Consider the following 24,279-nt stretch of genomic DNA (forward strand, 5'->3'; position numbering starts at 1 on the left):
GTGCTTTTGAGTTTTCCTACTAGGCCAGTATTAGCCACATAAACTGTATATTTAGTCAAGGTACTTGGGTAGTTTTCATATTCACTGACAGAATATTCTCAAGAGAATCTTGCTTGCTATACAAAAGAACTGTGCTGTTGCATGAGTATACTTATGAGAACGTAATGTGGATCATGTAATGCTGTGGAGCCTGGATTTGAGTTAAGAGCGGTAGAGAATCTCCTCTGCTCTTATTGTGAGGATTATCCTATAAATGCTCTTACTCACAGTAGCAGACATTCTTTAGACGTTTTCAAAAACACTTTTATCTGTTATCTGTGTGTGTGTGTGTGTGTGTAATGTGAATGCACCACAGCATGAGTGTGGAGATCAGAGAACAACTATGGGAGTTCCTTTTTGCCTTTCATCCTGTTGATCCAGGAGACAGATTCAAATTGTCAATCTTGGTGATATCTTTACCTTCTGAGCAATCTTTCCAGCTCAGGATTTTTATATTTCAAAGTCTATATGTGTGTATACTTCATGGATGTGTGGTGTTGGAATTAAACATAGCATTTTCTATATGCTAAACAAATGGCCTATCACTATATTTGCTCTAAAGACCACTTTAATTTCTTAGGATAAAGATAAAGTCAGTGCTAATAGCTGTATAATAATAACACTTAAATAGTAGATACTAAGATGTAAAGGATCTACCACTCTAGGCTTTATTTGTATACTTTAAAAATGAACTTTAAACTTTTTCTGCATTAACCAAAATCTAGATTTGTAAGTTCTGTAAAGATTCTCTTTTTCTCTCAAGTGCTTACTCCTAACATTTACACAACAGGTAAAATTCTGAGAAAAAGTATGTTAGTCCTATACATATCTAGCGGGCCAATTCTCTATATAATCTATATTCTTAGGACAAACAATGCTTGGTACATGTGAAGATCTGAGAAAATTAATGATCTGTCAATACAAAATGACTAGCAGAGGCCCTCTCCATCTCCTATTCTGAGATATGGGAGAGTAACTTCATCTCATTGTACTCCATTTTCTTCACTTTTCTCCTCATTCACCCTTCCTCTGGCGACTGAACAACATACCTCACACATACTATGCTCTGCTACTGAGCGATATCCCCAGTCCTCAGTTTCTTCATCTTAAAATCAAAGTATATACTTAGTTATGCAGCCAGTGAGGATTTTAAATGAGATCTCATATGTAAAATGCATTAGGTATATAGTAAAATATTGGTTTAGCTCTTAATACTGTTATTGTGGCAAGTGGTCTGAGAAAAGGTAATTACTATACTTGGAGAAGGGACAGGGTGTGTTAAAGCATGGCCTTGCACATTGTTCTTGAGCTATTTTCAAAGGATACAAGGAGTATGGCTAAGAGCTGCTGGCTGGGCATTGGGTGAGAGACCAAGCTGTGGGAGAGTAAGAGAGTGTGGATGTGGGGGGAAAGAAGCAATGTGGAAATAAGTGATTTTAGCATTAAGGAGGACAAAACATAAGAAAATCAAGAGGTGTGCTGCTGATGCCCATAATAAAACTCCATATTTTAGTTTCCTCAAGGCATTGCTTTAAATCTGCTCAGAAATTGTTATTATCTTCAACCATGTTGTTTAAACCTGGTAAGTTATTGGAATTTCAGGACTTGTCTTAACTTTTTTTTTTTTTTTTTTTGGATTTGGTTTTTCAAGACAGGGTTTCTCTGCATTGCCCTGGCTGTCCTGGAACTCACTCTGTAGACCAGGCTGGCCTCGAACTCAGAAATCCGCCTGCCTCTGCCTCCCAGAGTGCTGGGATTACAGGCGTGCGCCACCGCCGCCCAGCTTTGTCTTAACTTCTATCAGGACAGAGATTGGTTTACAGAACTGATGTCAATAGCTAGAAGACTGCCACTAGCAGTGATCTTGATAATCACTTCTGAAGATTTCATCTCTGAGAAGGGGATAGTTATTTATCTAAATTGATGTGAGGACGAAACATTTCTAGCACCTGCTACCCGAGATATGTTTTCTATATCAATGGAAAAGATTGAAAATTATAGTGTGTATTGGCACTGGATTGCCTTAGTAGGATTTAAGATTCCTAGTTAATGTCACAGTTAGCATGCCATTACTAAATAAGTTTCCTCCCTTCACACATATATTCAACATTTCCTTTTGAGCACATTTCGGGAGCTGGAGACCGATTTTTCCCCCCATGTAATCCCTGCTGTCCTGCTCTACAGGCTGGGTTAGCCTTAACTCAGAGATTTGCCTGCCTCTGCCTCCTAAGTGCTCGGATTAAAGGCATGCACCACCACCTCTGGCTCTGGAGCACATTTTACTAACACCGCTGCCTCTTATGCTTTGGCTGATCAGATACTGACAGATCAATTAATCGCGTTGATTCTAGAAAGCGTTTCCACAAACACTGTTTTAGAGGCTTGCTGGACGTCTAGTAATGCAGTCAGGACTAAACAGTTCTTAAAGCACGGTTGCAGTGACCGGAAAAGGCGCGCAGTCCAATTAGTTCAACTCCTCTTTTGGATTCGTTCGGCCAAGCCGATTCACGTCTCGGCGAGCGACCCTGGAATTCCGTTCCACATTAAACCGAATTGTCCTGATTCGTTATAAAGGGCGGAGGACAGCTCTAGAAACCCAACAGTCTGGGATGTGCAGCTGAGCGGTCGCAACCCACGGGAGGCTAGTGTGGCACCCCCCACCCCCCGGAAGTTTTTGAGGCTCCAGTTACTAGGTCTGGGAGTCACCTTGACCCTCCCTGAAAGGTGGAGAAAGTCCTCGGCCGGAGACTTTGGTTTCAAAGTCTCCGGCCGGAGTGATTGAAACCAAAGACAGAGAACACTTTCGTGTGCAGAAGACGCCTTCACGTTTTCCCGTTTTCACAGATATCTAAAGACGGAGAGTTTAAGGGTGAGAAGAGCAGGTGGCAGAACTCCGCCCCGTACTCGCTTCCCCACCTTCAGCGAGCACGCTGCACTCTTTCCTTGAGATCCCGCCTCTCAGGCGCGCGCGAAGAGTTGCTGCGCGGTGCACGCTGGGAGCTGTGGTTCAGGAGTAGGCAGATACCTAAGGATGTTCAGCTGTGGACTACACGCCCCATGGTGCTGTGCGGCGCAGGCCGCTCCCGGATGTGTGCCTAGCGCCGGAAGAGAAGGCGGCCCCCCTCTCTTAGCCCGGCCATCTTGTGGGAAGAGCTGAAGCAGGCGCTTTTGGCTTGGCGCGGTCCGCTGCAATCCGTGGAGGAACGCGCCGCGGAGCCACCATCATGCCTGGGCACCTACAGGAAGGCTTCGGCTGCGTGGTCACCAACCGATTCGACCAACTATTTGACGACGAATCGGACCCTTTCGAGGTACTGAAGGCAGCAGAGAACAAGAAAAAAGAAGCCGGCGGGGGCGGCGTTGGTGGCCCGGGGGCCAAGAGCTCGGCTCAGGCCGCGGCCCAGACCAACTCCAACGCGGCAGGCAAACAGTTGCGTAAAGAGTCCCAGAAAGACCGCAAGAATCCGCTGCCCCCCAGCGTCGGCGTGGTTGACAAAAAGGAGGAAACGCAGCCGCCGGTGGCGCTTAAGAAAGAAGGTAAAGCCGGGCGAGGCGGTGGGGAGCCCGGGCTGGCGGGCAGGACGGGGGCGTGCGCTGCCGCTTGCTCGTGCAGCTGGAGGGGCTGCGGAGCTCTCGGAGCCGCTGACGGTGCCGGGAGCATGGCTGGTCCCGAGTCAACGCCGCTCGCAGACTCGGCGGGAGACTGAGCGTGCTCCAAGAGGGCGACCCGGGCGTTCCCGCCGATTCCCGCCGGGCGCTCGCCTCCTAGCTCAACGCGCCGGGCAGCAGCGCGGGCATTGCTTTCTGCCCGGCGTGCTCCTGGCTGCCGCTGCATGCTATGGGCTCCTGCCCTGCCATTTTGCCCCACAATGGCGCGGACCCTCGAGGAAAGGCCTTGGCTCGGAGTTTCCACTTGGGCTGCGTCCGTGTTGGGGGCACTGCTAAGAGTGGAGGGAGTTGCTGTTTGTTTCCCACATGTGCGTTTTGTTTTGTGCCCTTTCGCTCTTACGTTAGTAGTTACTGTAACTTACTTGGCGTGAATTAAAGTGTAGGAGAGGAGAGGAATTTGGCCCCACTCATTTTAGAGGGAGTTCAGAATAAAGACTGGTCACTAGCAGAACCCATTTCATGTCTCGATCCCTTCTTCCAGCTAACTCCCAGGAGCCCTCGGGTCATAGGGCTTTGCCTGCTCTGGGCCTCGTGGGCGAAATCATTGCCCAGCCTGTCAAGTCCCGGCAGCAAAGCCAGTCTGTAGCTTTTCCTCTGCACGTGCGTAAAGCGTGGTTGGGTCTTAAGTGGCGGTTAATGGTCTCTTCCAGGGAACTAGAAGTTTCATAGTTTTGGTTTTAGCATTCTTCTCTACTACTGGCCTATTTTGCTTGAAAAGGTAAAGTAATTAAGGGCTAAGAAAGTGAAAAAAAAATTGGCGAGTAGGTATAGAATAACTTGTGAATCTTTAAAGTTGCTATTATGTTAAAGTGCCTCTTACTGCCACGTGCTCGTGAAAGGAATTGTTTCTCACTAGCTTGTACTAGGTTTTAAGTTTTTTGGGGGGTGGGGGCTGGGGGCTGGTGTCTTTTAGTAAAGGCTTAGAGTAAGACATCCAGTACCCATAGGGTAGATTTATAAAAGGGAAGAATTCTGTTTCTAATAGATTTGGACGCATAGTCTGGAGTGTTAGAAAACATCACTTGGGCAGAAGTACTGATCCGATTAAGTTTGACATTACATAGTTAAATAAGTTGAATTAATTCCTGTTAGGGACACCGATGGTATATTTTAAACTCCTTGATGACTGTAATTCACAGCACATGAATACGTTGAACAAAACACATCAGGTAGATGAACTCATTAAAACATGTTCAAAGCATGAAGCATGATTTTAAATATTCAGTATTCACCACGAAGCCAATTTCTGATCTTGCCTGTAAACTAGCATTGTAAGTGTAGGGCATTTTTATTTATAGCCAGGATTAAGCTTGTCATTTACTTCAGAAAACTTTTTCACATTAGTAGTCAACATTGTTTCTTAGTTCTAAGTCTTGGTGGGTTGGTTGTATTGGGTATTGAACTTAAAACCTTCTCCTTGCTGAGGAAAGTTTTGCATTTCACAACTCAAACATAGATCACTCTTACACCAGAGTTGCTTTTAAGCAAGGCTATATATACATGAGGGGACATTTCGAATAAAAATGCCAGTCAGTGCTGTGTATTGGGTGGTGGTTGGTAGACTTAAAACAAACTACCTACCTCTAAGAGTGGAAACAATTGTTAACCCATGCTGGAATGTAATGTTTTTCTTACATAAATTCTTTAGCTTATGTCTATTGAACTTGAGAATTGGCAAAATGTCATTAAGTGTAGACCAAGTTTTTAGGGTTTAGCAAAAAAAAAAACAACTGGATATTAGTGCAGTTATGAATTCAAGTATCTGGTAAGTACAGAAAAAGAAGCTTGCAGGCTTTTTAAAAGTACCATTTTTCAGTAGATGAGTTTGTATTTTGTGGTGATAGTGGCAGAACCCAGCATTTTGCAAACCAAGCGAAAGTAACTCTCATTGAGAAATGCTCTCAGCCCCACTGATGAGTTTAGTAAGTTTTTTTCTGATTATGTAGGACTCATACTGAATATTGGGTGGGGAAGCAAGCCATTGTTCCTTGGGTGTGTTTAGCTTGGTTATCATTACAAGGATTGAACTGGTTCTAGAGCTCCACCCCAATACACTATAACTCTGATGAAATTTATGTAAATGCCTTAGTATGAGGGTTACATTTAAGACTTGCCCTGAGAATTTAGAGACTTGAGCTCTAAATGTTACAGAATTTTACCTTTACTGTATGACTATATAGTTAAAGATAATCTGAACAAATGAATATATCCTGATGGTGTTCAATTTTTTTTTATTTTAGAATTAGTCACATTTTAAAATATTTTACAAAAACAATTTCTCAGCTGATTTATGTTTTTTGGACTGTCAACACCTATGGCTTGGAAATCAGAGCATGTCTGAAATGTTAGGCATGCATTTAGCTATCAACTTGTCCTTTAGACTACCAATGATTCAATTTATATTGGTCCTTATGAGTTTCCTATGTTATAAGAAAAATAAAGGCAGAAAAATTAATTAATGCTTTAATATCACTTAGTGCCATAAGTTTTATATTTTCCTTGACCTTTTTTTTGAGAGGGTTCTGTGACTGAACTCAAGGCTGTGCATGTTCCTGACACCCTGGTAATGAGCTACAGTTGCAGCCTCCTTAGCAGTTAATTGCTAAAAGAAGGTCTTTCTGTGTCTGATTTGTTTTGAAAACATACTTGTAAGAGCAGACCTAGAAAAAGGTTTTCTATCCATACTAATGATGAAGTATTTTCTACTGATTACATGATAGTATTAAAATAAGTTTGGGAACTTTTATAGAGATATGTGTGTACACATACTTGGACTTTGAATGTTTTGGGTCTGAGGAAGGTGGGTTTTTTCGAGTTAAATAGCTTTGCTTGTTTGGGTTGGAGTTGGGACATTGTCTCTGTAATCCTGATTGGCCTTGAGTTTGTACGTAAACCTGCCTTGTCCAATCTAGTGTTAGTGTTGTAAGGACTGTCTAGTTCAAATAGCCGTCTTAAAGTTGTTTGTAGAACTCATAAGTGCTTTTAGTTTTCCTTTCAGAATTACAATTTTAATAGAATCAAGAGTTGTCTATTGCCTCTTCATCCAGATTCTGTAGTTTATATAGAATAATAGAGGGTGAATTTCATTCTTCTGAGGGGCTTGTTTAGTGACTTCTTATTATTTAGTGCTTTATTATTTATGAATGGCTACTGGTATTGGCTTTGATGATATCCCTCGATTGAACTATCTGTAAGTTTAAAATTTTGTGGTAAGAGACTTTGACTTGGAAACTAAAGTAGAGATGGTACCTGTGATTTCTGTGTCAGTTAATAGAATGCTTGTAGATGAAGTTTGAGATATTTACTGTTGAATAAGAATATATACATAGATGATGCCTCTTAGCTTTAATAGTTTAGCCTAAACTTTTTGTATTATAAAAATGATTTGCTTATGTTGGTTATTTGTCATAAGGAATAAGGCGAGTTGGAAGAAGACCTGATCAACAGCTTCAGGGTGATGGGAAAGCAATTGATAGGAGGGCAGAAAGGCGACCACCTCGTGAAAGAAGATTTGAAAAGCCACTTGAAGAAAAAGGTGAAGGAGGTGAATTTTCAGTTGATAGGTAAGCATTAAATAAAGTTTTCTTGCATTGCCACCTTACAGTTAGAACTTTTTTTTTCTTCTTCTTCTTTTGGTTTTTTAGATTTGTTTTTTTCAAGACAGGGTTTCTCAGTATTAGCCCTGGCTGTCCTAGAGCTCACTCTGTAGACCAGGCTGGCCTCAAACTCAGAAATCTGCCTGCCTCTGCCTCTCAGAGTTATAGTTAGATTTTAATGTAAAGTTATAAGTTGGGCAGAGTAGTTGGAGTGATTATTTTGTATTTCAGAGAAATGTAAATATGTGTTATATTCACATTTTTGATGATAATAATATTTTAATTAAGTCCCTGCCCAGTTTCTCATCCTTCCTCTGTCCAGACACTGAGTTTAAAAGGACGATGGCACTGGCTCTCCCTCGTGTCACCCACAAGCTCCATGAGGTGATTGTGGTTCAGTGTGCACAGGTAGATGACAGGCAGTATGACACGGAGTGAGTCAGTGAGTGAGTGTGTTCTAGCCCGCAGGGCTGTAAAGAAGAGCAAAGCAATTTATTCTCCCACATATGAGTAGAAATAAACTTGGAATTTTCTACACCATATATTTAGTTGTTGGATTATGAGCCAGTAAGCATATTTGTGAGCTTGGAGTGGATTTTTCCGCTTTCTGGAACCATTAGAGATAAAATTTTTTAATTTGCTTTGTAGACCTATTATTGAACGGCCTATCCGAGGCCGAGGTGGTCTTGGAAGGGGTCGAGGAGGCCGTGGACGTGGAATGGGCCGAGGCGATGGATTTGATTCTCGTGGCAAGCGCGAATTTGATAGGCATAGTGGAAGTGATAGATCGTAAGTCTTATATTGATTGTTGTATGAATGAGATTTAAATGTGCTTATTTAATAAAAACAAAATTTGAATTTCTAGAACTAAAGAGTATAATGTTAACTCAGTTTTGTTAGTTCTTTTTCGCATTACAGTGGCCTGAAGCATGAGGACAAACGCGGAGGTAGCGGATCTCACAACTGGGGAACTGTCAAAGATGAATTAACGTTGGTATTCTGCTTTTTTTTTTAAGTTAAATAATTTCAGTGAAACCAATACTGCTATCTTAATTAGTGGATTATCAATAGCTTAAAATTTTTGTTCCTGAAGCAAGAATGGATGCTTTGTCTTAAAGCTATATAAAACCTTAAGGTGTCTTATGGACTATGTATATTTAAATGAACAGTTTTTATACTTAAATATATTAATAGTTTTATTTTGATGATGGATGTGTATATTATCACATCATGAAGGCCTGTGCTGAGGATGCTGGGAATGTTATGACTAATAGTTCTAACTGTAGCTATTGTAGCGTTAAGTTGATGAGCTCTCTTCCTCTCTTGGTTTTTGGATTTCTTTTGAGATAGATTTTCTGTAGTTGAGGCTAGCCTTGTACTTGCTATGTAATTACAGCCCTCTACTGCTGTGTCTGACTTAGAAAGTTTTGTTTTAAAAGTGTGTAAGCTAATTTAATGTTTTCTTTTAGAGGTCTATTGGAGATTAAAATTAGTAGAAATAAAATTAGTAAATATATTAAAAATGTAAAAGTTCTTATTGATATGAAGGAATTTTGGCTACATGTAAATAGACCTGGATGCCTCTCTTCTTTCTTTCCTTAGAGAGTCACCCAGATACATTCAGAAACAAATGTCTTATAATTGCAGTGATTTGGATCAATCAAATGTGACTGAGGAAACACCTGAAGGGGAAGAGCACCCAGTGGCAGACACTGAAAATAAGTAAGTGGTTTTGTGGAGGGAGTAATACTCTAACATGGAAATCAGTCTGGGTTGTTAGCAGTACGGTAACTGTAATTTAATGCAGTTATGTGGTCATACCAGCATAAGAGGAGACTTTCCTGATTTGAGACATTGTCTTGTGTAGTTCAGGTTGGCCTGGAATTCTGGATTCTCCTGTCTCACCTTGTTAGTACTGGAAATGTAGATGTGTACTGCCTGCCATATTGTTGGCTTAATAATTGTACTGTTTTCATACACCTTAGATGTATGTATTGTGAAAGAATAAATGTATTTTAAGTACAGCCTTTTAGAGCTATCATAAAAAAAAAGACCTGTTGATAACTCAAGGATGAAGGAAAAGGAACAAAGAACTTAGTATTTGAACTCTTACTCCTGAAGTGAGAATAGCTGCTGTTAGACAGTGCGTGCTTCTAGTGGAGCTTGCTAGGTGCTCGCAGGACCCTTCCCTCTCTTGAGTACATCTAAGCCATTAATGATTGCTAAAGGGTGGATAGAAAGCTCCTTTTTTTTCTTGGTGTTATGTCTTATAAGTTGTAAATAAACCCTTACCCAATTGGTGGTGGCGGTGGCCGCGGGCGGCCGCGCACGCCTTTAATCCCAGCACTTGGGAGGCAGAGGCAAGTGGATTTCTGAGTTCAAGGCCAGCCTGATCTACAGAGTGAGTTCCAGGACAGGCAGGGCTATACAGAGAAACCCTGTCTCGAAAAACCAAAAACAAACAAACAAACAAACAAACCCTTACCCATATTCCTATAAATAACCAGTGAAACTCACTGGTCCACTAGGCAGCTAGAATAATTCCCTTTTGTGTACTTGGTCTAGAATAAATAACATGTTTTTCATGTCTCTCCAGGAGAGAAGTTTCTAGGTTTTTATTCTTTTGACAGTCTTAGATTTCCATTGTGGTTGTATGGATGTACATTTCTGATACATTTGATAGTTTGAGGGTATTTTCTCAGAACCTCCACCAGCATTTCTTTCTCTGTTAATAGCCATTTATGACTAGAATGCAATTGATTATTATACTGTGGTTTTGATGTTTATAGTCATGGTCTCTTGTAGCTATGGCTGACCATGAACTATGTAATGAAGGATTACTTATGTATGATTCCAAGTGCAGGGATTCTAGGTGATGCCCGGTTAAGTCTAGTTTGCATTGGCAGGACTCTTATCTGTCCTGGGTGTACACTACCATCTGAGTTACATCCTCAGCCCTATTGGTTTTTCTCTCCCCCTGATAATTACTGATGTCGAACCTTTTTTCATATACTTTGTGGCTATTTGTATTTCTTTTGGGGAATAAAAAAGCCTTTTCTATCATTGACACCCCCCCTTTCTTTTTTCTTTTTTTTCTTTTGTCCTTTCCGGAGAGGGTTTTTCTGTGTAACAGCTCTAACTGCCCTAGAACTCACTTTGTGGACCAGACTGGCTGGCTTTGATCTCAAAGACATTGCCTCCCAGGTTCTGGCTCCTTCATTTACTCATTTTCATTTGTTGTTGTTGAGCTATTTGAATTTCTTACATAATTTGTATTAGTCACTTGTTGGTGAATAAGTTATGATTTATTTTCTTTCTATCTGTGCACATTGTTTTTTAGTTTGATGAAATCCTGTTGGTTAGATTTTGCTTTTGTTTCCTTGCATTTTGGGGCATTGCCCAGACCAGTTCCCTGAGGTGTTCTTGCCATTTTAACTTTGTTGTTACTTTTAATTTTGTGTGTATAGATGTTTCATGTGAATGTATAGACAAGACAATGCATGTAGTACCCAGAGCGGGTCATTAGGTTTGGACCTGGAGTTGTAGGTGATAGCAAGTATGTAGGTACTTTTAGCAAATCTGGGTTCTCAGGAAGAGTGATTCTTAATTACTGAACCATTTCTCAAGTCCTGTTTGGTTTTTGATAGGTCTCACAATTTTGTAATGCTGGCCTAGAACTCAATATGTAGCCTAGGCTGGCTTCAGTTGACAAGATCTGCTTGCCTCTGTCTCTAGAGCTGGGATTAAAGGCATTTGTTACCACTCTCCAGTCCATTTGTTTAAAATTTTTAGCTGTTAAAGAATTAGGTTTCTATATAAAGCCTATGTTTCCTGGATCATTTATTGAAGATTGTCATTCTCCAGTGTCTATGTTCTTGGAATATTATGTAAAAAAAAAATCAATTGGCTGTAAATACATGGATTCATTTTTAGGTTTTCTATTTTGTTTTTTGGAACTGAGTTGGGTCTATGTCATTTCATGTAGGATAGTGATTCTCAGGCCACATTAGATCAAAGAAAAGGAGTATTCTTTCTAAGCTTAGCTCAGTAGCTGGGCATGAAGACATAAGCCCATAATTATAGCACTTAGGAGGTAGATACAAGATCAGGAATTTCAAGGCCAGCCTGGGCTTACAGTGCAAGCTTGAGACCCTCTGAAGCTACATGAGAAACAGGAATAGAATTATAAGGTACTATTTTGGTGAGCAACTCTTAATGATGAGAGAAGCATTGTATTTTGTGAGCTTGTTGGAATAAGGAATATCACTGGGATATATACAAAAGTAAATTGAAGTAGATGGTCTTCTACATTGAGAATTTTTATTATGTTAGTTGGTAGTGGTGTGTAGCTTCAATTCCAGTACTTTCAAGAGGCAGGTGGATCTCTGAGTTTGAGGTGAGCCTGGTCTGCAGAGAGAGTTCAGGACAGCCTGGGCTATACAGACAAACCCTATCTTGAAAAACAAAACAACAAAAGAACTTAGACATGAAATGTGTTACTTTGGAGGGGTGAGCATAATGGGGATTAATGGTATCCCACAATACTCAGCACATCCTCTTGTCTTGCTTTGTTTTTCTTGCTTGCTTGTTTTCTGGCTTTCTTTCTTGCTTTCTTTGCTTTTTTTGGATTTGTTTTTTTTGAGACAGGGTTTCTCTGTATAGCCCTGGCTGTCCTGGAACTCATTCTGTAGAACAGGCTGGCCTTGAACTCAGAAATCCGTCTGCCTCTGCCTCCCAGAGTGCTAGGGTTATAGGTGTGCGCCACCACTGCCCAGCCTTTTTCTTTATTAAGCAAAACTTAGTCACTTTTCAAGGTGATTCTTGAAGAAAATTATATATATTCATGGGATATTAAAAAGGATTTCTCTGGTCAGGACCCAGGAGCAGGTGGGGTAATTATTTCTTTTGAAGATGATGGTCACCATGTTAGAGTAGTATACTCTTAGTAGAGGGAAACCAAATGTAAGGATACTTGAAGGGTAAGTTTAAGAAGCAAAACTTTGAGTGTTTTTAAAGGTAGGTATTACTGTCAGAATTGGTGAATCATTAGGGCAATTCAGGGGCTTTAGTTCTATTTGGAAAAGAACTTGATAGACTTTACTCAGTGTCCTCTCTATTGAATGCAAATTTACTCCTGGAAGTTCTAAGATAAAATCTATCCAAATATAAGGAACTACATAAAGATACTTTAGCAATGATGATAAACTAAATAACTTGCTATCTTTGGAAGGAAACAGAGTTCCCCAAAATAGCAAATGATTTGCTTGGTGACATTTGGAATTAGATTCAGACATTGGATCTCTAGGCTTGTGCTTTATGTAGAAAAGGGAACAGATAATTAAAATAGTTAAAAACCCAGGAATTACAATGGGAAATAACTATTTTGGTATAAATACTGACACCAGTTTGCTTGTTTTGTGGACAGTCCCATTACGAGTGAAACCTCAGTCCATATGTGTTAGAAGTTGGTCTATTTGAATTGAGAATTAATGTAGAATTTCAGATTTGTAGAAATTAGGCGTTAGTTTGTTTGAGTGCTAAAGTAGGAGAGCATTAGATATAATGGTGACCTTTGTGAAATAAAAGTGATGTGGTTGGGTTGCTTCAGTCAGTAAAACATCTGATGCTTGAGCTTCAAGCATGGGTATGCATCTGACCAACCTTAGCCCTTTTAGTGAGGATGGGAAGATTTTTCTACAGCTCAAGGAAAACATCAGTAAAAGGATACTGATGTCGGGCATACCTCTACATAAAACATGCATGTGTGAACAACTGTATGCACTGTATACATTGTTTTAAGAGAAAGTAGACCATGAAATTATTTATACAAGATAGTACAGTTTAAAATATAGTTTCACAGAAATGTGTATTAATGGGTTAATAAGGCCAGTTCAGGGTAAATAATCAATTTAAAAGGCAAGTTAATTTGTATATAAAAGTAAGTGGGCAAATAGACTGGTGTTCATTAACATGCTGCATGTTGGAAACAGTCACACTGGGTTATATGGAAAGCGTATGGGTTATATGGAAAGCAAAATTCTTTTGATAGTCTTTTCTAGCAGATTACTAACAATTCATTTCTTACTCTAATTTGAAATACACATTTTTAAAATTTTGATCTATGTATTTAGGTGTTTGGCCTACAGATGTGTACCATTTGCTTGTCTGTTGCCTGAGAAGTTTAGAATAGGGCTGTGTCCCGGAGCTCGAGTTACAGGGAACTATTATGAGAGTGGCAAGTCAAGTGCGTGCGTGCTCTTAAACCCCAGACATTTTTCTACAAATTAGTATCTGACACCAGACATAAATTTTAAATATCTTTTTCACAGGGAGAACGAAGTTGAAGAGGTTAAGGAAGAGGGTCCAAAAGAGATGACTTTGGATGAGTGGAAAGCTATTCAAAATAAAGACCGAGCAAAAGTAGAATTTAATATCCGAAAACCAAATGAAGGTGCTGATGGACAATGGAAAAAGGGATTTGTTCTGCATAAATCAAAAAGTGAAGAGGTAAAGTTAAAATTGTTCAGATGTGATTTGAATTATAGTTTTTGTTTTAATTTTCATATGGATAACTTGTTTTTTGAGATAGGGATTTCTTCCTATGTAGATCTGGCTGTTTTGGAACTTGCTTTGTAGACCAATCTGGCCTTGGACTTAAGATTCACTTGCTTCTACCTCCAAGTGCTAGGATTAAAGGCATGTGCCTTCACTGCCTGGCTAAACGAATACATACAATACTCTTAAGTTTTTTGTTCTGTTTTTTAATTTTTTTTTAAGGCTTATTTATATGAGTACACTGTAGCTGTCTTGAGATACACCAGAAGGTATCAGATTTCATTATAGGTGGTTGTGAGAGCCACCATGTGATTGCTGGGACTTGAACTCAGGACCTCTGGAAGAGCAGTCAATACTCTTAAATTCTGAGCCATAATTTAGTTTTATTTGATAAAGGGACTTGCTCAGAAAGAAAAATGTTTAGGACTTGGAAAATGTTGGTATTTTTCCTCATCTAAGAAACATGGGTTCAGGCTTACATAAATATGAATCTGGCGAAATACATTTTTTAAAGAGATTTATTCATTGTTATCTAAGTACATTGTAGCTGTCTTAAGATGCACAAGAAGAGGGCATCAGATCTCATTATCGATGGTTGTGAGCCACTATGATTGCTGGGATTTGAACTCAGGACCATTGGAAGAGCAGTCAGTGCTCTTACCACTGAGCTTTCTCTCCAGCCCGCCAACGCCAAACACCTATCTTTTTTGTTTATTTGTTTGTTTTTTTGTTTTTTTTTTTTTTTGGATTTGTTTTTTTTCGAGACAGGTTTTCTCTGTATAGCTAGTCCTGGCTGTCCTGAAGTTCACTCTGTAGACCACCGAAACACATTTCTTAAAAATTATTTTTCTCGGGCTGGTGAGATGGCGATTGCTCTTCCAAAGGTCCTGAGTTCAAATCCCAGCAACCACATGGTGGCTCACAACCATCCATAATGAGATCTGAATCCCTCTTCTGGAGTGTCTGAAAACAGCTACAGTGTACTTACATAAAATAATAAATAAATCTTTTAAAAAATTATTTTTCTCTAGCAGTTTTTGCTGGCCTTTTTGATACTTGAATTTATTCATGTCATAAATAGGGGTGTGTCAGAAATTCAAACTCTCATGCAAAGGTAAAGATAAGACAGCCTATAATTTACAAGATTTTGTGAGATTTTGTTTATCTACTTATTTTTTCCTAAGATTTATTTATTTGTTTATTTTATATGAGCACACTAGCTGTCTTCAGACACCAAAAGAGGGCATCATTGGATCCCATTTCAGATGGTTGTGAGCCACCATGTGGTTGCTGGGAATTGAACTCAGAAGCACTGGAAGAGGAGTACAGTACTTTTTACCACTGAGCCATCTATAAAGCCCTATCCACTTATGATATTGGGGATTGAACCCCCAGGGCTTCGAACATGCTAAAAGCATATCTTCTGCCATTGAGTCATAACCCTTAGCACTCAATATTGTTTTTTGGTATTTTTCAAGACAGGGTTTCTCTTTCATTCTGAATAGTGTGGTCGAGACATTATTGGCATACAATAGTGTGCTAAGAGCATTTATTTTCCTATACTGTCTAACCGAGGCTGTGGTATGAATCATTGATTTACAACTATGTGTGTGCATTGTGTGTACTGGCCCATTAGTAACCTAATATAGCTCATATATAGGAATAAAGCATAGTGGAGGGTTTGGGCCTGCCTGGTTTCAGGCACGTCTGAATCTTTTTAAAAAATATTTATTTATTTATTATATGTAAGTACACTGCTGTAGCTGTCTTCAGACACCCCAGAAGAGGGCATCAGATTTCATTACAGATGGTTGTGAGCCACCATGTGGTTGTTGGGATTTGAACTCAGGACCTCTGGAAGAGCAGTCAGTGCTCTTAACCTCTGAGCCATCTCTCCAGCCCGGCACTTCTGCAAATATCTTCTGCAAATGTTGTGTACTGCTGTAATAAAGTAAGAAAACTCAATTCATACACAGTTGGTTTTACAACATTTAAACTGACGTCCTTATTTATCAAGTCACTTGGGCTAATACATTTATTTTATCTTTGTAATGTGAATACTTGTTTAAATATGGGCTTACTGGTTTATTTAACATTGATATTATATATGACATAATCATATGTCTGAGAAGGAAGGTGGTTCTGAGAAGGAAGAAATGAGCTTTGGGCAAAGATAAACTTAAAGCTTAATTGTTGTATTGACAGGGCTGAGACTAGAGGAGGATTGACATCCTATGTGCTCTAGAAAGATAGAAGTGGGTTTATTGTTTAGTATCATCACATTCTAGAACTCAACCTAAAAGTGAAGAATGTGCTCTGAGTATCCAAACTCCTTGCAAAGATCAAACATCCCAAGGAACTCAATGCCCTTAATTAGAAGGAAGTAGTCTACAGACATAAGTCCCCTTTCCTATCCCTTGCCTTGGGAGGCAGAGAACGGTGGATTTCTGAGTTGGAGGCCAGCCTAATCTACAGAGTACATTCCAAAACAGCCATGGCTATACAGAGAAACCCTGTCTTGAAAAACAAAACAAACAAAACCTCCTTGTAGTAAACCCATCCAGGTTCAAATATATTCACTGCTTCTGTGCTCTAGAAAGCCTGGAAATGATTCCGGTGGTTTGAAATACCAAACATTTAGACTCATAAGCTATAGAAAGAATTTTTATTTATTTGGTGCTCTTTTTTTTTTAAATTTTTTTTTATTCAATATAATTTATTTACATTTCAAATGATTTCCCCTTTTCTAGCCCCCCCACTCCCCGAAAGTCCCGTAAGCCCCCTTGTCTTCCCCTGTCCTCCCTCCCACCCCTTCCCACTAACCCGTTCTGGGTTTGCCGAATACTGTTTCACTGAGTCTTTCCAGAACCAGGGGCCACTCCTCCTTTCTTCTTGTATCTCATTTGATGTGTGGATTATGTTTTGAGTATTCCAGTTTTCTAGGTTAATAACCACTTATTAGTGAGTGCATACCATGATTCACCTTTTGAGCATGGGTTACCTCACTTAGTATGATGTTCTCTAGCTCCATCCATTTGCCTAAGAATTTCATGAATTCATTGTTTCTAATGGCTGAATAGTATATTTGGTGCTCTTGTAGATTCATATACATGACTTTCAGATTTCCTTAAAATTTTTAATTTGTTCTAGTGCCATTAAGTCGTGTTGTCAAAGATGGAATTTAATTTGGGTATCAGCATACAGAAACTTGTGTAAAGAAAATGTTCATTTGTATTTTAAAGTAATAGCAGCTGTGATATTTCAGGTAGCAAGAAAGGATAGTATATACATTGTCCTTAAAAATAGATTTTATGTGTATTAAGAATTAAGAAAAAGTCAACTTTGATTAGTGTTAAAGGAATTCAGACAAGGCTTAACTAATTTCATCTAGAATATATAAAAGCCAGGTATTAGGATGTACGCTCTTTTATTGTAGCCATTCTTTTTGCTAGCTTTGTGGGTTCTTTTTTCTTCCACCTTGTCAACTCCCCCAACAATCCATAGAAGAGCAAAAGGGATAAGAGGAAAGGAAGATGATCCCTGAATATATTAAGGGGGCTTATGTTTGTAGACTACTTTCTTCTAATTAAGGGCATTGGGTTCCTTGGGATAATAAGTTTGATCTTTGCAATCAGGATTATCTAATTTGTTTCTTTGTATATATTCCAACTAACCATCCCACCCTGCCTCTTGGAGTCCTAGCATTTATCCTCTGAAAAGTACCCAGAATTCCAAACATGCAATCACATAAACTGCAGCAGCTGTTGTGTCCAGTCAGAAGCAGTCATACCTGGAATCAAAACAAAAACACATTCCCATAATCTTCTATGTTTTTCAAATAAATCAAAACTCTTTTTTTGTTTTTGTTTTTGAGTCAGGGTTTCTCTGTGTAGCCCTGGCTGTCCTGGAACTCACTCTGTAGACCAGGCTGGCCTCGAATTCAGAAATCTGCCTGCCTCTGCTTCCCAAGTGCTGGGATTACAGGCATGCACGACCACGCCCGGCTAAATCAAAACTCTTTAAGTTGGCACATTTTATTTCTTTCTTCTATGCTGAGACATGTAGCTTATGTATAAAGATGCTAGGTTTGTAACACTTTATTAGTAAAGTCTTTTTAGTGGATTAATTTATAGTTCCAACAGTCTCAAAAGTTTATATTGTTTGACTTGAAGTTAGGGTAATTTAGGTGGAAGAACAGAGAAGGATGAGTAATCCTTTTCTAAAATGCTTGAAACTAAACATGGTTCATATTGTGGATTATTTTGCACAGAACACCCCTGATTTGAAAGTCATGTTGCACAAAAAATTTAGTGTTTGAGGTAGGTTCAACCTATGTAATTGTGTATGTAACTTAAAGTACGTTCAGCCTTGGCAAGGAGGTCCTAGTTTTGAAAGAATATAGATTTAAAAAAAAATTCAGATTTATTACAAGTAGAAACTACATTTCTTATCACATTGGAATACCAATTTGAAGGAACTGTTTTAAAGGTTACAAATGCTCACTGAAGATTCAGGACTAGAGTGGGAACTTGTCACTTGTATTATATGCCCGGAATCAAGGACTAGTATCACCCTCAATTCGGAGAAATTTGTTATGAGTCCCAAATGAATTATTGAGCTAGATAGTGGATATATTCATGCACACAAAGTACAGGATTGATGATTCATCTTTTAGGGGAAGAAAGCATGTTTAAAAAATTTTGTACTATTGCTTTCATATTAATTATTCAGGGGCCTTTATTTAACATTTTAGGCTCATGCTGAAGATTCAGTTATGGACCATCATTTCCGGAAGCCAGCAAATGATATAACGTCTCAACTGGAGATCAATTTCGGAGACCTAGGCCGCCCAGGACGTGGTGGCAGAGGAGGACGTGGTGGACGTGGACGTGGTGGTCGTCCAAACCGTGGCAGCAGGACTGATAAGGTAATTTTAAGATGCCTTGTCTGTTTTAAGCAATTTGTGATTACTGGCTAGATATTTTGGGGGGGGGGGTATTAACAGAACTAAAGAAAGAATTAACAGTAAACACCATTTGAGATAGGAGACAGGATTTCACTGTTGAGCTCTAGCTGGCCTGGAACTCACTGTGTAGACTAGGCTGTCTGTGAACTCAGATCTGCCTGTGGAGCCCTGAGATTAAATCAAGGCGTGCACCACCACATCTGGCCTTTTTTTTTTTTTTTTTTTTTTTTTTTAAAGACAACCTTAATGATAGTGCTGCCAGTAAGAAGTTGAGTTAACCATACTATTGAATTCTTACTCCCTACCTGTCAGGGTGCTATTTACACTTCTTGCATTCTGGTATTTATTTTTACTCTAGGGATATCCTCACTGCTGAAAAAGCCAGGTATAGAACAATTTTAAAATTGCAAAACTTCCCCTGAGACTATGCCGTGATTTAATTAAGAATGGGATTCATGCCAGGTGGTGGTGGCACATGCCCTTAAATCCCAGGGCTTGGTAGGTGATCTCTGAATATTCAAGACCAGCTTGGTCTACAAAATAAGTTTTAGATAGCCAGGGCTGCACAGAGAAATTCTATCTTGCAAAACAGTAAATAAAAGCGTGGAATTTAATGTTATTTTCCTGGGTGTCCTATCAGGCTGTCTCCAAACCTGTAGTCAGTCCTTACCTTCCCAAGGTTTGTGACTAGCTTTGCTACCATGCCCCACTATAAATCAAGCCCTTAATGACAATTTTGAAAGATGCGCAAGGGGCATCTGATTTTGAATTTATCTGAATTTGAAATCATCTGAGTAGATTTCAACCTTCCTAATGCTGTAACTCTTTTCCTTATGTTGTGAGTCCCCAGCCATAAGATTGCTTTTCTTGCTGATCATAACTTTTTTGCTACTCTTGTGAATTGTAATGTAGATCTCTGATATATAGCTCCTGTGAAAAAGTTCACACTCACAATCACAAAGGGGTTATGAGCCACAGGGTGAGAACCACCACCGTACCTGCTTTGGAGGCTGCATATAGTGGTGTGGTACAATGTAATATGTTTTGTCATCAGTAAAGTGAATGGTTTTACATATATGAGGATTTTCAGTAACTTGGTTTGTTTTCCAGGCTGCCAGTAATTGGTTTCTTTTCTAACATTGAGTGTGCTATTTAAATAATTGCCCACTAATTGTTAAACCTGCTTTTATATTGATAAAACTATTATGCTGCAAAGTACAAAGTTAGTAACAGAGAATGCACGTTCTGCATGGAAATCTACTTATACTAAATCAAAAGTATGCTTGGTTGTGTTAGGACATAACCATAATCCTAGTACTTAATTGGTCAGATCATGAGTTTGAGGGTGGCTGGCTTTACAAGTAGCAAAATCTTGTCTGAGGTGGGTGGGAAGGAAGTGTCACTCTGGTAGAACATTTAACTTGGCGTGTCCAAGCCCTGTGAATGATCCCTAGTACATCAAATAAGTTACAATATTTCATTACAGAAAGAAACTCATTGCAAATATATTTAGATTTATTCTGGTTTATAATTTTAAAGTAGAAGCGTTGTCTATTGTGTAGTGTCTTAACATGAGTTTTTTAGAATTCAGTGTCTATACTAAGTACAGGTATTAGCAGGCTATTTTCAGGATTTGAGAATTGTGGCTAATTTTTGTTTCTGTTTTTTTTCCTTCCCCAGTCAAGTGCTTCTGCTCCTGATGTAGATGACCCAGAGGCATTCCCAGCTCTGGCCTAACTGGATGCCATAATACAACACTGGTTCCTTTGTGGACCCTCCTGTTCAAAGCTTTTGCATGCTTAAGGATCCCAAACAACTAAGAATTAAAAAAAAAGACTGTCATTCATACCATTCACACCTAAAGACTGAATTTTATCTGTTTTGAAAACGAACTTCTCTAGCTACACAGAAGTAACAAATATGTTAGTCAGTTTTGTATTTAGAAATGTATTGGTAGCAGGGATGTTTTCATAATTTTCAGAGATTATGCATTCTTCATGAATACTTTTGTATTGCTGCTTGCAAATATGCATTTCCAAACTTGAAATATAGGTGTGAACAGTGTGTACCAGTTTAAAGCTTTCACTTCATTTGTGTTTTTTAATTAAGGATTTAGATGTTTCTTCAGTTACAAGCTGGTTCTAAATATTGGACATAATACTGGTTTTAATACCTGCCTTGCATTTTCACACATGGTCAGCTGGGACATGTAAACTTCTGACTTATAAGATTTTATGCTGTGTGGAATACTAACCACTATGTATTTTAACTATATTTTCATTTGGAAGTTGAAAATTTTCTTTTCACATCTTATGAGAGCAGATATATACTAAGTCTTTATACAGAAATGTCAGTACTTGAACAAATTCAAAACATTGGTTTATTAACGTTTGGCTCATGCATGGTTTATTAGGTTCAGATTATACCTGATTCACCTATATTTACTTTTAAAATGAATGGCGTCCTCATTTTAAAAGTAAAACTAAACACTGCTTTTGGAACTTGTAAGCTACTTATTGTTGATAGATACAGCCTGTGTTCAGTGAAATAGTTTTGTCAGTGTGGGTTTTATCTTTCTTTGAACAAGGTGGGCAGAGTTAGTTAGTTAATGCCTAATAGTTAAACTTGTATAAAATAAGAAGCTAGCCATTTGGTATTTGTGTATGAAAGCCCCTGAAATCAACAATCTTTATTTGGTTTTATAAAAATGAAAGGGCACTCGTTGGTAAGTGTGCTGAGATAGAAAAGTATCTTAACTTTTAGTATTCCAAAGCCAGCTTTAATTTGGAACAGCAACACCATCTATAAAATTCAAAACAAGTTTTCTTGTTTATGAACTTCCTATATGTTATGATATGATCTTGAATTGATAGTGTTACATATCAGTTTTCATTTCCTCTATTAGAAAATTAGGTAATAGATGGATTCTTTAAACAGAAGCATCACTGCTTATTAAAAAGTTAGATATATAGAATGATTTAAAAAAATCCAGGTTTTCTAGGGTACTTTTATTCACATTTATTGATTAAATAGGGAAAGAATTTTATTCAAAGCTTTAAAGACTTAGTTGTCATTTTTTAAAAAACCTGTTGTAATTATAAAAATACTGGAGATCTTTTTTGCTAGTTAGATGATTGGTTTCATGTACACATCTAAAAGCTATATAGTACCTTATTCAATGCATTTATTAATCTTGTCGCCAGCAAGTCTGACAGCTTGGAAACAAAATTTGTTTTGTTTTGTTTTTGTGTTTTTTTTTTTTTTTAATAGACTTGAGCTGGTGATGTACATGTTCTGTGCTAGTGCTGCTTGAAGTTTCACATGTTCAGACCCCTGCTTTTCAGAGGCAAGGATTAGTCCATGTAGACTTGTTGGCCCCTTTGAGATTGTAGCAGATCTCTCTTAAGTCAGTATGCTTAAACTTTAAAGTTCCTTAAATCTTGTTTTAATAGTAAGAACTACCGATTTTCAGCAACATATTGTAGAAAACACCTGCTCTTAGAAGCACAAGTTTTACTGATTGAGTCACTGTAACCAGACAACATAGCAGCATTTATTTTATTGCAGACTTTCAGAGTAGGCTGAATATGAAGAAGTTGGTTAATTTTGTCTGATACCTGTGAATTTCCTTTCAGGATCACTTTATGTCAAGAGCTAAACAGTTTTTTGAAAATAACAATTTATTTTCATGCTCATTTTCTAAAAGATAAAAGCAATCAAGTGGGAACCCCTTTATATGTTTCTTGGTTTCCCTTTTTCATTATCTTAAGATAATGCTACTTTAAGATTTTTGAATGTTTAGATATCATGTGAGGTTTTTATTTGATAAACCTACTGAGTTCTATATTTGCTAGGAAAGTTGGGGAAGTTAGTACAGTGATTTCAAGAGAGGATATGTAATGGCTTGAGTGCTATTAAAGATGTATCAGTTGAAATTTTTGGGACATCTCCAGCTTGGATTAAAGGGAGGGTATAGTTATTAGTTGAATACTATTCGGGTTGCTGGGAGATCTTAAATATAGCAGCAAGTTCTATAGTTAATTTTATTTGCTTCAAGATACGTCATTTGCAGAGTTGTGAATGTATTTGGTTTATTTTTGGTATGGGTTTGCAGAGAGATGATTGCGCATTCCTTCTGATTGTTATTTTTATAATTACTAGAGATGACTGAAATAGAAAAAAATGTTATACTGAGTTTGCAAGTGAAGTGTAAGTATTTTGTTGAAATTTTAAAAAATGTCTTAAGAGCATTAGCAGGTGGAAGAAACCAGGTATTAAAAATTAAAAATGCAAAGCTGCACGATCCTTACTGATATTGACTTTAAAGGTAAGACACTGTAGGCATATCTGTAGATGAGCTGCCAGACATTGAGCTCTTGGTATATATAGTATACCTGTGGTGCATGCAGTTTTGCTTCCCCCACCCTACTAACTTGGCACTGGGTATCCATCCAGAGCCTTGCTCATTCTGGGCAAATTGCTTACCCAATACCACAGTAAAGGAAAAGTCCAGAAAATATATTCTACCCCTAATTTTTGTAATTGTAGAGAAATTATTATGTATATATTAAATGAAAGTCATATCCCATGTTAACTGAAAGACCAGAAACCAGACTGCTGGTATAGACAGCAACGTATTAACTTACTGAAGAGCCTTAGTAATTTATCTGCAGTGACAAAACCAGTTGTCAAGTGATTTGTGGGGTTTTGTTTGCTTTTGGTTTTTATTAGGTTGATTTGAAGTGATAGGGATTTGTGTGTCTTAGACACGTGTTCTGTCATCAATCATTCTTCAACTTGAATTGTTGGGTTTTCTCGGGAAAAGTGGCTGCTGAAGTGTAAGTAGGTTTTGCTAGCTGTGTCCTGATTGTCTCCAGGCGCGAATGTAAGAGCTCCTTTAAAATAAAGATTTATTTACCTCTATATGCATTAAGTCATGCTACTCTTAAAGCAGTCCTGTCATATTAAAGTGGGGGTAAGGTGTCTATCAGGTAGCCATTTGTCCATAGTCAAAAAGTAAGAGACAGTATCTAGTAAGTAGTTTTATTTTTAAGATTTTAGTGTGTGTGTTTCTGTCATTGTCTGTCTTTAATCATGTGAAATACATTAAGTTCAGAAGAGGACAATGATTACTTAGAACTAGAATTATAATTTTAGCTGCTGATTTTGCTAATTTTTGAACAAAATATTGTAGCTTAAATTAGTTTGCACTACATTACTTGTCCTGTAGTTGCAGTTGTCATTTCTAAAATTCAGTGCTAATATATCTAATAGGAATTTTATTTTCATACACATAAAAAATCACACAAAGTGATCCAGGTTAATTTGACTAGAATGTTAGGGATTAAGTATGCTTCTAGCCAGTGAGTATTAAAGATGGCAATTTTGTTCATTGTGTTGAAGGAATGGAGCTCTTAGTAATTAAGTAATTTAGTAATGAGTTCCATAAATAAG

At 38.3% G+C, this 24,279-nt stretch overlaps 1 protein-coding gene across 4 annotated transcripts; it reads left to right on the forward strand.

Annotated features, from left to right (window-relative positions):
- Positions 1-3,148: 3,148 nt before the first annotated feature.
- Positions 3,149-23,748, forward strand: Serbp1 (SERPINE1 mRNA binding protein 1). 4 transcript variants are annotated; one of them, XM_052173866.1, is made up of 8 exons: positions 3,149-3,576; positions 7,121-7,271; positions 7,953-8,093; positions 8,205-8,294; positions 8,907-9,026; positions 13,634-13,811; positions 18,613-18,786; positions 20,506-23,748. In XM_052173866.1, the coding sequence occupies exons 1-8, from the start codon at positions 3,264-3,266 to the stop codon at positions 20,560-20,562; spliced, it is 1,224 nt and encodes a 407-aa protein (XP_052029826.1). In that variant the 5' UTR covers positions 3,149-3,263; the 3' UTR covers positions 20,563-23,748. The 4 variants fall into 4 exon arrangements, with proteins under 4 accessions (XP_052029826.1, XP_052029828.1, XP_052029827.1 ...); XM_052173868.1 differs by having other exon boundaries at positions 8,952-9,026; XM_052173867.1 differs by having other exon boundaries at positions 8,223-8,294.
- The last annotated feature ends 531 nt before the right edge of the window (positions 23,749-24,279 follow it).

The sequence above is a fragment of the Apodemus sylvaticus genome, chromosome 2, assembly GCF_947179515.1.
Source record: "Apodemus sylvaticus chromosome 2, mApoSyl1.1, whole genome shotgun sequence".
Taxonomy (NCBI): domain Eukaryota; kingdom Metazoa; phylum Chordata; class Mammalia; order Rodentia; family Muridae; genus Apodemus; species Apodemus sylvaticus.